General features: G+C 42.0%; 1 protein-coding gene across 2 annotated transcripts in view; it reads right to left on the reverse strand.

The window, feature by feature from the left end:
• LOC139381746 (ninein-like protein) overlaps positions 1-15,570 on the reverse strand; it is a 32,518-nt gene extending 16,948 nt beyond the window's left edge. The window contains exons 1-6 of one of the 2 annotated variants that reach the window (XM_071125493.1): positions 15,368-15,570; positions 10,057-10,153; positions 5,183-5,382; positions 1,826-1,892; positions 1,422-1,612; positions 965-1,120 (exon numbers count right to left, since the gene is read on the reverse strand). In XM_071125493.1, the coding sequence (XP_070981594.1) occupies positions 965-1,120; positions 1,422-1,612; positions 1,826-1,892; positions 5,183-5,382; positions 10,057-10,153; positions 15,368-15,550 (894 nt within the window). In that variant the 5' untranslated portion in view covers positions 15,551-15,570. The remainder of the gene's footprint in view (positions 1-964; positions 1,121-1,421; positions 1,613-1,825; positions 1,893-5,182; positions 5,383-10,056; positions 10,154-15,367) is intronic. The other variant, XM_071125494.1, reaches the window with a different exon arrangement.
• Between the last annotated feature and the right edge of the window lie 1,061 nt (positions 15,571-16,631).

The following is a 16,631-nucleotide window of genomic DNA, read 5'->3' on the forward strand; positions in this document are numbered from 1 at the left end:
TGAGAGCTACAGGAACAGGCTAGCGGATGGCCCAATTCAGTTCCTCCGCCGCAGAACACCGCTGCAGACCACTGTGCAGTGCGGACGTGCTTGTGTAGCCTCACTGCTGTTCCCACAATGCCATAGAAACACAAAGAAGTCCTTGAGAGGCATGGCATTGTCGCAGGTAAACCTCCATCGGTCATGCTGCCCCTCGCCAAGAATAACCTGACCTCCCCCACTGTGCATTGTTTAATCCAGGCTCCCACAGACAAAAGCGCCTCAGTGCCACACACACACACACACACACACACACACACATATGTGTTTCACACGCTGCTAATAAACGCCTTTTTGGTGTCGTAACACTTAATATGGCTGAAATGCAATACATGATTTCTGGCAGACTTTCTCCTTGTGTGGATATGGTCATTCGGCAAAGGAATGCTGGAAGGGCAGACTGAGCTCTGCCCTCAACAGTCAATGACTTGATCGGCAGCTGCCTAAAGTTCCTTAATTGACCAGCAGGAAATTGGTCTGAGTGACAGACGGCAAACTTACACACAGAAACTGTACCAGTATAATTAGTAGGCTTTGTATGTCGGATACTGAAGGGATAATGTATAAATCAATAGATCATATCATTTTGAATACTTTATCACGCCTATATCTTAATACTAAACTATGAGCCACAGAGAATATCTCAATAGCCCCCTTAAAAACCCCTATCAGCCACCCATTTAAAGTAAAGTGACAGTGTATTTCTTATAAATAGAATGAATCTCAAACTCCCTTCAGTTCGAGCCAGATGGAGGTCCCACGTGCCAATATATTGTCATTTGTGTTATCCACGGATCATTGTTCTGGCCTAATTACATACATTTACTCTACTGACCCAGACCCACTCACATACGTTTCCATAGAAATCAATTACTGTTAAAACATGTACGCATGCCCTAAAAAGGGTGTCTGCCTGTCTGCTCACCTGCTGGAGTGAGTGCTGGGGGTTGGGACGTATGGGGGTGGAGGAGGAGGTGGGAGCTGGGACACTCCCCTCTCTGAAGAGACCCTTCTGGAACTCCCTGAGGCTGACCCTCCCATCCAGGTCAGTGTCCAACTTTCTGAAGAGGGCGTCCAACTCCTGTGTGATAACACGTAGAGTCAGGGGTTAAAAACACAAAGTCAAATTCACACAGATATCATTGGCTTGTAACCACTGACTGCAGTCTGACTACCTTCCCGTCTCCTTGGTGTACACCCATGGATTAAAAAGGAATGGACGGACGTACCTACTGATAGACGAAACGGTGAAAACTCCCTTTAGCCCAAGTTTACACTAATCCAATACTTATGATCCCTTGAGGGGAAGTGAGCAAGTGCACACTTCCGGGAATTAGGGAATTAAAACACAACCACTGGCTGGAATGTTGGGCTGGCCATACCTCTGGATTCAGGTCCGGAAGGCCAAGGTGGTCACAGACCAGGGACAGCTCCTGCCTGTTCAGAAAGCCACCTACTCCAACCCCCAGCTCCTCCCACACCGCCCTCATCCGGCTGTCTGTCACCTCGGCCCGCGGCCTAGGGGAGTGGAGCGTGCTCTCCGAACTGTCCCGCTTCCATCGCTTCTGCTGCCCTGAGACACACACACACACACACACACACACACACACACACACACACCAGGATGGAAGTCCCTCAGAGGGTATAGCAGTAGACTGTATGAAAAGGGCCAGGAGTTTTTCCTGATCACATGACTGAACCAGGAAAAACCCGTCTTGAAAAATGAATGTACAATGAAGTACACTTAAAAAGTTTAAATCACCTTTAAATAAAAATATTGAAGTACCTTGTGCCTCAAAAGTCTGATGGATGGCGTCCTTATGGCTTCCGGTGTCCTCATCCGACTTGAGACTCTGGAAGTAAGACATTGACGAGTGTCACCAAGTGTTCACAACTGAAAAATTATACGGCCTAAAATGCTGACCCGTATGTATGCCTGTCCACATACAGTATACAGTGTGTGTGTAAGTGTGCCTTCTGTGTGTGAAAGAGAGAAATCTGTAAGCGAGTGCTAGCCTGTTAGTGATGAGCAATGACAACAGAGAGAGACCAATTAACTGACCATAAGGAATTCCAACCCCTTCTCAACATTATTTCTGCTACAGTGCGCAAGAAGAACCAGTAAATTGTGATTCCAGCAGGCTCAAGAGTAGACTGGACTCCCCAGCAGCATATGGGGCCGTTAGCTCTCACGCAGACAAACTAATTATGGTCTTACATAATAAAGTTTAACTGAAGCTAGTAATGGAAGTCAGTTATTGAGTACTGTATACTGAGGCAAGTTCCAAAGCACTTTGTAGAATTAAATGCATAACTTCAGTTTATTATGTAATACAAACTTCCCTAATCTAACCAAATTAATCCTGGCAACATCTTAAACAGAGAATATATTTGTGGAAGGATTGGCTGCTACCGTCTTGGTGCCAAGGTCACATTTTCCCCCTCAAATCTTTGAAATGTCTCATTTTAAATCAATCCCATGTGGAAGACTGGTCTATTGATTTCATGGTTTCTTTATAAGGAATCAATCTGGGCACGGCACCAAGCTGCAGAGCCACATCAGAAACAGGCCACTTATCATGGGACAACAAGACACTATCAATTTTTTATCATCTGAAATTCTTGAACAACATTTAACTCATCCATGAAAGGCTTTTCAAAATGGGAACACTGTGCTGGTTTCGGGATTGTCTAATCCCTCCCCCTCCTTTTCTCTCTAACAAATCCATTTGGTTCTCTCCAACACATGGCAGGCTACCCCTGGTCAGTGAGTTTATTATTGTTGTCATAGGCACCACTTTAGGGTCATAGAACACCATTGTGCTCCTTACTACAGTGGCCCGAGGCTTAAGAAATGTAAACAAACACTGTAACAACACAAAATGGTGGGCAGTGATGTAGTCAGCTGAGAAGGTAAAGACATGACTAATCCTCAACATATCAAAAGGATAAAAACATTCAAAACCAATCATTTCAGCTGGATGATGAAATCCTAACATTCATGTCCGTAAATCAACAACAGATTGACGATGAGTTGACTACCCGCTGTAACCAGACAAAAAGGAATACTCCGTCTGAACAGGGAGAATGTTACAGAACTCTCAACAAATAGAATGTGAATGAAAGGTGAATGGAAACTGATGCTAACTTAAGCATGCCAGCTAAATGGGACACCAACATTAACACGTCCTTGAGAATGCTTCTTCGGGCACTTAACCCAGACGACACGCTGCATTGTAGAAGGATGTGTAGACAAATGTAAGTTGCGTATGATAACTTAATAAGACATATGAAGTGATGTGAAGAGGGATAACCTCGTGTGAAATATTTAACAGGACCAGTTCAATTATTTACATAATAAGGGGTAGATGACGGCAACATTCCACCACCAAAATTCCACAAAGAAACCGTGTTTCAGCCCAAAAGCGGTAAACGACCCATCAACTCCCCAGCCCCATGAATCCCACCCTCCCCCATTCCAATCACATATTTATCTGGGTGAACTATGTCCCTGTTACCAAGGAGTTGACTGTTACTACGCTCTACCTGAGTGAACTGCTGTGACCAAACCACTGTAGCCAACAATACAACAGGGACGCTATACAGTAGTTAAACTCTCTATCCTCCAGTAGCAAGGAATCCACCAAGGCTTAAAGCTGCTTACATAATGCCTTAACTGCTGGAAATGTTAACTATTTAAAAAATAGATTATTGGTGGAGAGCTTAATGAGAAACATGGCACAGGGATCTGCACTATGGCTTGACAAGGGAGAGAGGGTGCTTTGGAAAGACGTAATCTCACGAGTTATCAGAGATAGTCAGTGCAGCGTTACATAAAAGCTCTAAATATTTCAAAGTGAAAAAAGAGAGAGAGAGAATCTGGAATAACAGGATGGGTTTCTAAAATGAGCACTTTGTTCACAGGCAGCGGCCGACAGAGGTCAACCATTGCTTTTCGATGATTATGTCGGCTAGGTTTATGTATGCATACTCATAGATAAAAAGTGTATAGCCTCATTATCAAAATCTCTATCCAGGCCATTTATGCAACTCTTACTTCAACTAACCTACTCATTCCAGACTCAGAACACACACACACACACACACACCAGACAGGCAAACGGTGGTCAACTGCAAAGGGCGCCAAACTTTTCACTCACAGCGGTGTTTCACGGCGAGTCTTTAACACAGACAGATACCCGTCAGCCACCACGATGACCTTTCCTTCACTAGTTGTCTTCTACGGTTATACAATTTAGAGCCCAAAACAATGGGCCTTCAATAAACATGATGTTGGGAGATAAGCAGACAGCACCCCCCCCAACCATGACTTTTCCTGGGCCTCGCTACCGTCATTTCACACCTAATAATACTGTAATAAAATGCAATGAGACCAATGAAAGACAAAGCCATGGAAGATCAGATCCCTTAAGTACCTGGCATATGCACCAAGCCAGCAGCATAACAGAGGATTACACTCATTCCAATATTATCAGACTGAGTCAGCAGATTCAAAATCAAAGCTCTCCTCCGTAAGGTAGGAGGTTCTGACTAGTAGAGAGCTTATTATTTTATTACAATGTATATCACATACATTAACACTTTGTCAATATAAAGCAATGAGAGAGAGAGCGAGAGAGTCAAAGCTAAAACTGGGGGAATGGATGTTGTGGGGCAGGAGCGGGGAGCAGCCATGAGCGCTGCCAGTAGCACATTCCATATAATCCCACTTTCTGGGTGTGGAGTGGAGCAGTCTGCTCAAAACCCCAAGTACCTCTGAGACTCAACTCTCTCACTCAGTTATACAGTGGTCTGAAGAGAAGTATGGTGTGGAATCCTAGAAAATGTGTGGTTGTCAACAAATTGAAGGTCATAGAGATATTTGATTCAGACCTCACCCAGCACAACACACCATTCAAGGGATGTGAAGGAAATTCAAGTGAAGCACTGACTTGCCTAGTTAAAAAATAAATACAGATGGGAATCTCGCTCCAAACAGTCAGATCTAGATTAGGGCCCTGCGCCAAGCTTGAGAAGTCAAAAGTCAGCCATCTTTGTCAGCAACTCTCAAATTAGTGCACAGCAACAGAATAAAACACAGCAGACAAAAAGGTGAGAGGGGTGGAGGAGGAGCACGTCTTACCTCCACACTCTCTAGAGAAGTAGAGCGTCTGAGTTTTATCCTCCTCACGCCAGCGGGAGAGGACTCCTTCTGCTCCGTCCTGAAAGGACGAGAGCCCTCTGAGTCAGCTGTGAGCTCAGAGTCAGGCCTGTCCGGCTGGGACCGCCGGCCGTAGCGCTTCGTTCCCTTCACAAACTTGGGCTTCACTTCCTCAGGAACAACTGGGAGGGCCGGGAGAGGAGAGGAAAGAGATGGTGATTGGGAAGGACAGAGAGAGATTACAGTGAAATGCCTTTCTTGAAAGCTCTTTCCCAACGATGCAGTAATCAATATCAGTAGTACTATAAAATAAAGAACAAAAACACGAAAAATAAATAAGAATAACATAAGTAAGCTACATGTACAGTACCAGTCAAAAGGTTTTTTTCTTTATTTGTACTATTTTCTACATTGCAGAATAATAGTGAAGACATCAAAACTATGAAATAACACATATGGAATCATGTAGTAACCAAAAGTGTTAAACTAATCAAAATATATTTCAGATTCTTCAAAGTAGTCACCCTTTGCCTTGATGAAAGCTTTGCACACTCTTGGCATTCTCTCAACCAGCTTCATTAGGTAGTCACCTGGAATACATTTCAATTAACAGGTATGCCTTGTTAAATTGTGGAATTTATTTAGTTCTTAATCCGTTTGAGCCAATCAGTTGTGCTGTGACAAGGTAGGGGTGGTATACAGAAGATAGCCCTATTTGGTAAAATACCCAGTCCATATTATGGCAAGAACAGCTCAAATAAGCAAAGAGAAATGACAGTCCATCATTACTTTAAGACATGAAGTTCAGCCAATCAGCAACATTTCAAGAACTTTGAACGTTTCTTCAAGTGCAGTCGCAAATACCATCAAGCGTTATGATGAAACTGGCTCTCATGAGGACCGCCACAGGAAAGGAAGACAGAGAATCATTTCATTAGTTAACTGCACCTCAGATTACAGTCCAAATAAATGCTTTACAGATTAAGTAACAGACACATCAACAGTTCAGAGGAGACTGCGTGAAATCAGGCCTTCATGGTCAAATTGCTGCAAAGAAACACCTACTAAAAAGGACAACAATATGAAGAAAGACTTGCTTGGGCAAAGAAACAAGATCAATGGAAATTAGACCGGTGGAAATCTTTCCATTGGTCTGAATAGTCCAAATTTTGGTTCCAACCGCCATGTCTTTGTGAGACACAGAGTAGATGAACGGATGATCTCTGCAAGTGTGGTTCCCACTGTGAATCATGGAGGAGGTGTGATGGGTCTTTGTTGGTGACACTGATTTATTTAGAATTCAAGGCACACTTAACCAGCATGGCTACCACAGCATTCTGCAGCGATACGCCATCCCATCTGGTTTGAGCTTAGTGGGACTATTATTTGTTTTTCAACAGACAATGACCCAACACACCTCCAGGCTGTGTACGAGCTATTTGACCAAGAAAGAAAGTTATGAGTGCTGCATCAGATGACCTGGCCTCCACAATCCCCCAACCTTAACCTAATTGAGATGGTTTGGGATGAGTTGGACCACAGTGTGAAGGAAAAGCAGCCAACAAGTGCTCAGCACATGTGGGAACTCCTTCAAGACTGTTGGAAAAGCATTCCAGGTGAGGCTGGTTGAGAGAATTCCAAGAGTGTGCAAAGCTGTCAAGGCAAAGCGTGGCTACTTTTAAGAAGCTCAAACACACACACACACACACTTTTTTGGTTACTATATATTTCCATGTGTTATTTCATAGTTTTGATGTCTTCAGTATTATTCTACAATGTAGAAAATAGTAAAAATAAAGAAAAACCCTTGAATGAGCAGGTATGTCCAAACTTTTGAATGGTACTGTATGGGAGTGAGTGTGTAGAGTCCTTTGAGTGTGCATAGTCAGTGCAAAGATAAAAAATGTAATACAGACAAAAAAAAGTGTCAATGCAGATAGTCCAGGAAGCCATTTTGTTCGAACTTTTAGCAGTCTTATGGCTTGGGGATAGAAGCTGTTCATGAGCCTGTTGGTGTAAAGCAGAGAACAGCCTATGGCTTGGGTGGCTGGTCTTAAACAATTTTCCCAGCCTTCCTTTATCAAACATGTTGGCTCACTATTTAAAAAGAAGACGGAGAACAAGATAGGATGAAAAATATGTCCTTGTCTATAACTGTTCTGTACTATTTGTATGTTTTATGTGTACACCGGTAAGAGTAGCTGCTGCACGTGCAGTAGCTAAGGGAGATCCTAATAAACTAAACTAAAAACAGCAGACTACCTAGCACTACCTAGAAACAAAAAAAGTATATACATTTTTTTACAAATTGATATACTTGGAGTCAAAGTATCGATATAATATTTTCCACATAAAACATAATCCAAAGATAAAAATCACAATATGTAACTGTATCAATTAAAGTAGTATCACTTATTGTATCAACTGTATCAGTACTAAAGAAAAACATTTTTTTTTGACCAGCTGGGTATTTTGTCTGCCCACAATTACTACTATAAACATATTCTCACAAAAGCTTGTTAATGTTTAGTTACAAAGAAACAAGGGAGAAACTGTAGTGTAGACTTAGTAGTAGCCAAATCTCTGGTCATACAAAAAACATTGTCAAACACACCCTTTAAAAAAAGGGCATTTCAAAAAGGACAGTGGTCATCAGTTCCCAGAAACTAACTTGGCAATAAACTTAAATCGTACTGTAACATTCTGGGAAGGAGGAGGGAAACTCTGGTGCCCTCCTAGATCCTCCTACTGCAATACCCGAAAACTCAAGAAACACATTTCAAAATAAAAAGAACACACACCAATGTATGGACAACTAAAGTTCACAAAAAGTAAATGGCTGTATAATACATGGTATCTTAACTGAGTTTGGGTTTGTTAAAAAAGGTACAGGACGTTTAAAACAGTTGAATCAGTATTTGTTTCAGAATAAAATCCATCCTGGAGCTAAATCAGGACAGAGATTATTAACTGGAACAACTGCATTTCCGTAGGGAGGGAAGATACTAAATATAGCCTATCCCTTTGATGTCTCCAATAGTACGGTCGTCATTTACTGTAGGAGTCCTCATTCAGGTGATCTCACGGTCAATCCACCCTGTGCAACAAACCAGAATATCCAAAATAAAGTACGAGTCTAAAAAATCATTTTGATTTTGCTTTCGATGAGGTCATACTAAGGCAGACTATCTCATATAAAAGCAGACGTTTATCCACAAGGATACAATGTTTACTTAAAACAATCCATCTTAGAGTACAAATTATACCATGACATTCAGGTGGGTCTCTATTGTGCTACGCAATTGCGCAGCACAATTTAATTTTCATGGGCCTAACAATAATAAAGATGTCATTTAAAATGGTAAAAATGAATAGCCTTTTAGTGTGGTATGAACACAACCACTCATATTTTCATCTGATTGTCAAACAGATCATATGAAAAACATATGAAATACTTATTTTCCACCATAATTTGCAAATAAATTCGTAAAAAAATCCTACAATGTGATTTTTTTTCTCATTTTGTCTGTCATAGTTGAAGTGTACCTATGATGAAAATTACAGGCCTCTCTCATCTTTTTAAGTGGGAGAACTTGCACAATTGGTGGCTGACTAAATCCTTTTTTGCCCCACTGTATACTCACGCCATTTCATGAAAGGAAATAGACATCGGTTACAAAACACCAAACAGTGTAACCAATGACATTCAGTGATTGCCATTGATTCGGCCTACACATCTCTCTGACAAATTTAATTTTTTTTGTAGCCTGAAAAGCTGGGACAACTGTAATGGGGCTGAAACTGAATGGTCACCCTAACACACACACGGTCAACATACTAGACTAGGCTACAATGTGTATTACCATGAACTTGAAATAGGTATGACGGTAGCCAGTGATGTAGTGGGGTAAACTCTGCCTGTCGCGGTAAATTTTTTAAAAAGTATCGTTCCATATACTTTCAATGCATTTTTCTGAAAGGGTGGGTAAACTGTGTTCACCCTGCACTAGGCCTACACCGCTGCCGGTAGCCTATCCTCTCGGCTGAAGCAATTTTACACACGCAGAACAGGTAGCCTACATTCAATATAACACATGGAGTTGAATCAAAACATGTTTTCTACCCAAGTTCATGAGTTGTCCATAATTCATGAGTTAATGGGTGGAGTCTTCACAGCTCGTGTGACAAACATTTCTTTCTTTACATGAAATTACATTTATGACAGTGTTATTTGTCACTATTAAGCATTTAACCATTTAATTAGAACATTTACCTTAAATCCTGTACAAATCGTGGATCTTGGAGATCACAGAAAGTGCACTGTAAGTGTAACTATGTCTACTTATCACTTCGTTATATATCGCTGAGAAAACAGTTAAAGGACAGTTAATGTAGGCCTATGCCATTGCAAAATCTAATTCTTCTAACTGAAAGAGTCACCTTGCTGGATGGATTGGATGCACATTAGTGTCTAGCTGTAGGCTAGATGTCTAGTGAGATTGTTGGCCATCATCAGCTGATCCAGGAAAGAAAACAAATATTGATAGAAAATACTCAAGCTAAATACACTGAGTACACAAAACATAAAAAGGAACTTCTTCCCTATAATTGAGTTGAACATAGTGGTAAATATATGACAAATTGTTCAATTTGCATTATTTAGAGACGCTCTCCACCCCCCCCCCCCCTGGCATTCGCACCTCGAATCTGATCAATAAACCCAATCTTATTCACCACATGGGGCCAGTGGACATGGAAAAACAGCAAACTGAACTGATTAGGTACATAAACAAAATCAGTGGGTTTGCGCAGACATCTAAATGCAAAGCCCCACCTCCCCAGCATGCGTGTTTTACCTGGCTCCAGGTAGCTGCTCTCCTCTTCAGAGGTGCTGAAGTCCAGAGAGCGTGATAGCACAGCTACAAAGCCTTCTTTGAACTCCTCAAAATTCACCTGCATAACAAAAGGGAAAGTTAATTGTGTACACTATTAGCAATGCACATGCCCCGCCCACATGAGGATATGTTCTTTTTAGCCATCCATTTCCTGTGTTTGAGGGGTGCAAAATCAACTTATCACTTAAATCTCGGGGCACTGATTGTTTTCATACTCTGGCGGCTCTTCCCAATCTTGCTTGTGCCATTCGTTTTCTCCGTTAACAAAAACAGTGGAAATGTTTGTAATAACCTGCCAAACACTCTGGTTATGGCTGAAGCAGCCTCAATGGAATACATTGGCTTAACGTCGTATCTATAAGAAAGCTTCATCAGTGATTTTTTGTGCAATTGAAAAATACAGTTGAAATGTTTACAAATGAGATGCGCTGAAATTAAAGCAACTTACGAAAATGAACACTGATTGTATGGACCGGTCTGATCTCGCAAACAATACAATGCATTTGAAAAGTATTCAAACCCCTTGACTTGTTCCACTTCGTTATGTTACAGCCATATTCTAAAATATACTCAATAAAAATCGATCGACACACAATAAAAAAATCTAAATTTTTTCACATTTACTACATATAAAAAACAGGAATACTTTATTCGCCTAAGTATTCAGAACCTTCGCTATGAGACTCAAAATTGAGCTCAGGTGAGATGTTTCTACAACTTGACTGGAGTCCACCTGTGGCAAATTCAATTGATTGGACATGATTTGGAAAAGCACACATCTGACTATAGAAGGTTCCTCAGTTGACAGTGCATTTCAGAGCAAAAACCAAGCCGAGGTCAAAGGAATTGTCCGTAGCGCTACGAGACAGGATTGTGTTGAGGCACAGATCTGGGGAAGGGTACCAAAACATTTCTGCAGCATTGAAGGTCCCCAAGAAGACAGTTGCCTCCATTCTTAAATGGAAGAAGTTTGGAACCACCAACACTCTTCCTAGAGCCGGCCACTCGGCCAAACTGAGCAATCAGGGAGGTGACCAAGAACCCGATCGTTACTGACAGAGCTCATCTGTGGAGATCGGTTGTCCTTCTGAAAGGTTCTCCTATCACTCCACCAATCAGGACTTTATAATAGAGTGGCCACACGGAAGCCACTCCCCAAAAGGCACCAAAAGGACTCGCAGACCATGAGAAACAAGATTCTCTGTTCTGATGAAACCAAGATTAAAATTTTGACCTGAATGCCAAGCATCAAGGTCTGGAGGAAACCTGGCACCATCCCTATAGTGAAGCATTGTGGTGGCAGCATCATGTTGTGAGGATGTTTTTCAGCGGCAGGGACTGGGAGACTAGTCAGGATCGAGAGAATGATGAACGGAGCAGAGAGATCCTTGATGAAAACCTGCTCCTGAGCGCTCCGGACCTCAGACTGGGGGAGAAGGTTCACCTTCCAACAGGACAACGACTCTAAGCACACAGCCAAGACCATGATGGAGTGGCTTCGGAACAAGTCTCAATGTCCTTGCGCCGGGACTTGAACATGGTCAAACATTTCTGGAGAGACCTGGCTGTGCAGAAACGCTCCCCATCCAACCTGACAGAGCTTGGGCTCATGTTTGATTCGATTTTCAAATACCTTTTCATTCATGTCAGAGTGATTCGGGACAAAAGAGTGCTGAGTAGCAGGCAGTTAGCAAGTTTGGTAGGCTACTAATGACCATCAGCAGTAGCAGAGCATGGAGAAGCCTATTTATAGTGACTAAACGGTCACACCTCGTGACCGACAGTGTGGCACTAATACAGTCACCGAAACAGTCCAATATTTATTTACATTATTAATAGGAGTGCATTATAAGAAGTTACATTTTACAAAAGATTGAATACCTGAATCCCCACCAAAATGCCTTTACTCCATTCATTATTTGTTTTATGTGGTATAATTCAGTCAATATCTGATCGATTTGTGCATTTATAAGAATAAATTCAATGACTGTTGCGTACCATTATGAGACATGACTACAAAGGGAAACCCAGCCGCAAGCTGCCCAGTGATGCAAGCCTACCAGATGGGAAAAATGGATTTTAAGCTCGATTTGAGGCAAGCAACACTGAAGCATGCATGAGAGCACCAGCTGATCCGGATGACTGTGTGATCCCGCTCTCCGTAGCCAATGTGAGCAAGACCTTAAAACAGGTCACATTCACAGATTGCCAGGACGTGTACAGAGCACGCGCAGACCAACTGGCAAGTGTCATCACTGACATTTTCAACCTCTCCCTGACTGAGTTTGTAATACCTACAGTTGAAATAGGAAGGTTACATACACCTTAGCCAAATACATTTAAACTCAGTTTTTCACAATTCCTAACATTTAATCCTAGTAAAAATACCCTGTCTTAGGTCAGTTAGGATGACCACTTTATTTTAAGAATGTAAAATGTCAGAATCAGAGTAGAAAGAATGATTGATTTCAGCTTTTATTTCTTTCATCACATTCCCAGTGGGTCAGAAGTTTACAAACACTCAATTAGTATTTGGTAGCATTGCCTTTAAATTGTTTAACTTGGGTCAAACATTTTGGGTAACTTTCCACAAGCTTCCCACAATAAGTTGGGTGAATTTTGGCCCATTCCTCCTGACAGAACTGGTGTAACGGAGTCAGGTTTGTAGGATCCTTGCACGCACACGCTTATTCAGTTCTGCCCACAAATTTTCAATATGATTAAGGTCAGGGCTTTGTGATGGCCACTCCAATACCTTGACTTTGTTGTCCTTAAACCATTTTACCACAACTTTGGAAGTATGCTTGGGGTCATTGTCCATTTGGAAGACCCATTTGTGACCAAGCTTTAACTTCCTGGCTGATGTCTTGAGATGTTGCTTCAATATATCCATGTACTTTTTCTACCTCATGATGCCATTTATTTTGTGAAGTGTACCAGTCCCTCCAGCAGCAAAGCACCCCCACAACATGATGTTTCCAACCCGTGCTTCACGGATGGGATGGTGTTCCTCGGCTTGCAAACCTTCCCCCTTTTCCTCCAAACATAACGATGGTCATTATGGCCAAACAGTTATTTTTGTTTCATCAGACTAGAGGACATTTCTCCAAAAAGTACGATCTTTGTCCCCGTGTGCAGTTGCAAACCGTAGTCTGTCTTTTTAGTGGAGGTTTTAGAGCAGTGGCTTCTTCCTTGCGGAGTGGCCTTTCAGGTAATGTTGATATAGGACTCGTTTTACTGTGGCTATAGCTAATTTTGTACATGTTTCCTCCAGCATCTTCACAAGATCCTTTGCTGTTGTTCTGGGACTGATTTGCACTTTTCGCAGAACATGTCTCCTTCCTGAGAGGTATGACGCCTGCGTCGTCCCATGGTGTTTATACTTGCATACTATTGTCTGTACAGATGAACGTGGTACCTTGAGGTGTTTGGAAATTGCTCCCAAGGATGAACCAGTGGAGTTCTACAATTTTTTTATGAGATCTTGGCTGATTTCTTTTTATTTTCCCATGATGTCAAGCAAAGAGTTTGAAGGTAGGTCTTGAAATACGTCCACATATACACCTCCAATTGACTCAAATTATGTCAATTAGCCTATCAGAAGCTTTTAAAGCCATGACATTTTCTGGAATTTTCCAAGCGGTTTAAAGGCACAGTCAACTTAGTGTACGTAAACCTCTGACCCACTGGAATTGTGATACAGTGAATTATAAGTGAAATAATCTGTCTGTAAACAATTGTTGGAAAAATGACTTGTGTCATGCACAAAGCGGATGTCCTAACCCACTTGCCAAAACTATAGTTTGTTAACAAGAAATGTATGGAGTGGTTGAAAAATGAGTTTTAATGCACCAAACTAAGTGTATGTAAACTTCCGACTTCAACTGTACGTTTCAAGCAGACCACCTTAGTCCCTGTGACCAAGAAAGGGAAGGTAACCTGCCTAAATTACTACAGTCCCGTAGCACTCACGTCGGTAGCCATAAAGTGCTTTGAAAGGCTGGTCATAGCTCACATTATCCTAGAAACCCTAGTCCCACTCCAATTCGCATACTGCCCCAGCAGTTCCACAGATGACGCAATCTCAAGCGCACTCCACACTGCCCTTTCCCACCTGGACAAAAGAAACAACACCATCATTAAGTTTTCAGACGACACAACAGTGGTAAGCCTGATTAGCGACAACGATGAGACAGCCTATAGGGAGGTCAGAAACTTGGCAGTGTGGTGCCAGGACAACAACCTCTCCCTCAAAGTGAGCAAGACAAAGGAGCTGATCATGGACTACAGGAAAAAAAGAGGGCCGAATACATCCCCATTCACACAGATGGGGCTGCAGTGGAGCAGGTTAAGAGTTTCAAATCCCTTGGTGTCCACATCACCAACGAACTATCATGGTCCAAACACAGCCAGACAGTCATGAAGAGGGCACAACAACACCTCTTTCCCTCAGGAGACCGAATTTTTTTTGGCATTGGTCTCTAGATCCTCAAAAATTTCTACAGCTGCACCATCGAGAGCATCCTGACCGTTGCATCACCGCCTGGAATGGCAACTGCTCCACATCCGACCGTAAAGCGCCTCAGAGGGTAGTGCGTACGGCCCAGTATATCACTGGGGCCAAGCTTCCTGATATCCAGAACGTATATACTAGCCGGTGTCATAGACTCCAGTCACTCCAAAATTGTCAGAGACTCCAGTCACCCAAGTCATAGATTGTTCTCGGTTACCGCATGGCAAGCGGGCCTGGAGCACCATGTCTAGGTCTAAAAGGCTCCTCAACAGCTTCTTCCCCCAAGCTGCTGACTATTTACACTTTATATTATGTGTAGTGTAGTTACTATGTGTAGTTACTTTACCCCTACTTGCATGTACAAATGACCTCGATTAACCAATACCCCTGCACATTGACTCAGTACCGTTACCCCCTGTATATACTGTAGCCTTGTTATTGTTATTTTCTTGTGTTACTTTTAATTTTAAATAATTACTTTAGTTTAATTAGTAAATATTTTCTTAGCTCTATTTCTTGAACTGTATTGTTGGTTAAAATCTTGTAAGTAAACATTTCACGGTAAGGTCTAAACCTGTTGTATTTGGCTAATATGTGACAAATACAATTTGATTTGACTACTGAATAAAAAGGTAGGAAAGTGTCATAACACAGCTACTACACAACTATGCATGTCAGAACTTAAATTCCTCTTACTTTAAAACATGTTAAGGTAAATCCACAACAGAGAGAAGTTACTAAAGTGGTCTGGTCTCATACCCGAGCATAGTGGTGTGGTCCTAGCAAGGTGTCCAACAGTAGGGGAAGGTGAGCATCCAGGGATAGCTTGTGGCAAAGGGCTGACAACTCTTCCTTGTCCAGGTAACCAGTGCCTGTGGTGTCACAGCTGTGAAACTCCTCCTTCAGCTGGGCCACATAGCGGTTCTGCTCTTCCTCATCCATCCCAGTACATATTGCAAGGCTTGCACCTACAGTGAAGTGGGATGGCGGACAGGAAGAGACTGTGGTAAGCACAATAAACGTTCAATCACGTCTACATCTGCAATCTTGCACAATACACACACACACACACAATGCAACTTCAATTAGTCTTACATCCAGGCAACTCTATACATTGCAATAGACTACTAGGCCTGAACTACGTACTGTGGTAAAATGTTTTCGTGAGACGGACCATCTAAATATATTTGCTGCCCTTACAGGCTGACTACACCACTCGCGTCGCGTGCGCGATCGTTGCTAAATAAATTTTGAAATTGTTCAATTATTGCACCAAATTTTTTTTTGCCAAGGGCTAAAAGAGAAGTCAGTTCTATTTGTGACGCAGATCACGCTGCAAGTCCTGCCTCTCCCATCTCCTCACTGGTTTATAGAAGCAGGTACCCACGTGCCATCTCCTCATTGGTTATACCCACGTGAAAGATGAACGAGGTCAGTGGCGGTAATACACCTAATTTATGAAAGTTGCCAATCGCAATATAAAGTCAAGAGAAGAAAAAGCCTGGAAGGAAGAGGAGAGATGACTAGAAACGATTCGTTGACCGTTTTATGTGTGGATTAATTTGCGGAGTAGAGGAACAAATTAGCTAGCAAATGCAAATTAACTAGCTAAATTGCCATAAATGTTTAATGGTTTTCAACCTGTCCCCAAAATAATATAATTGGCTCAGAGTTTGTTTTGATATTTTAACCTGCGTACCGTGATTGCATTTGGTGTGGCGGGACAAAATACATTTATGCACAATTTTTCCCCCCATGGCCTTGGATTACAGCACAGGCCCAAAACATCTGCCTCAGTGGTTGCAATGACCTGCACTGAATTCTGGAGTTGGTCTTGATTGGCATCAATTATGTAAGGCGGGTGAGTTCTGTCATTATTGTTATCACCTTAAAGGCTAATTATTTTGTTTGGCCCCTATACATACCATTGCAAAAAAAATAAAAAATAAAAAATGTAACTTGCTATACATGACCGCCTACAACCTTCGGGTTTAGTAGCACAAGTAACAGCAGTTCATAAATA

This window comes from Oncorhynchus clarkii, chromosome 23 (assembly GCF_045791955.1).
Source record: "Oncorhynchus clarkii lewisi isolate Uvic-CL-2024 chromosome 23, UVic_Ocla_1.0, whole genome shotgun sequence".
Classification (NCBI taxonomy): domain Eukaryota; kingdom Metazoa; phylum Chordata; class Actinopteri; order Salmoniformes; family Salmonidae; genus Oncorhynchus; species Oncorhynchus clarkii.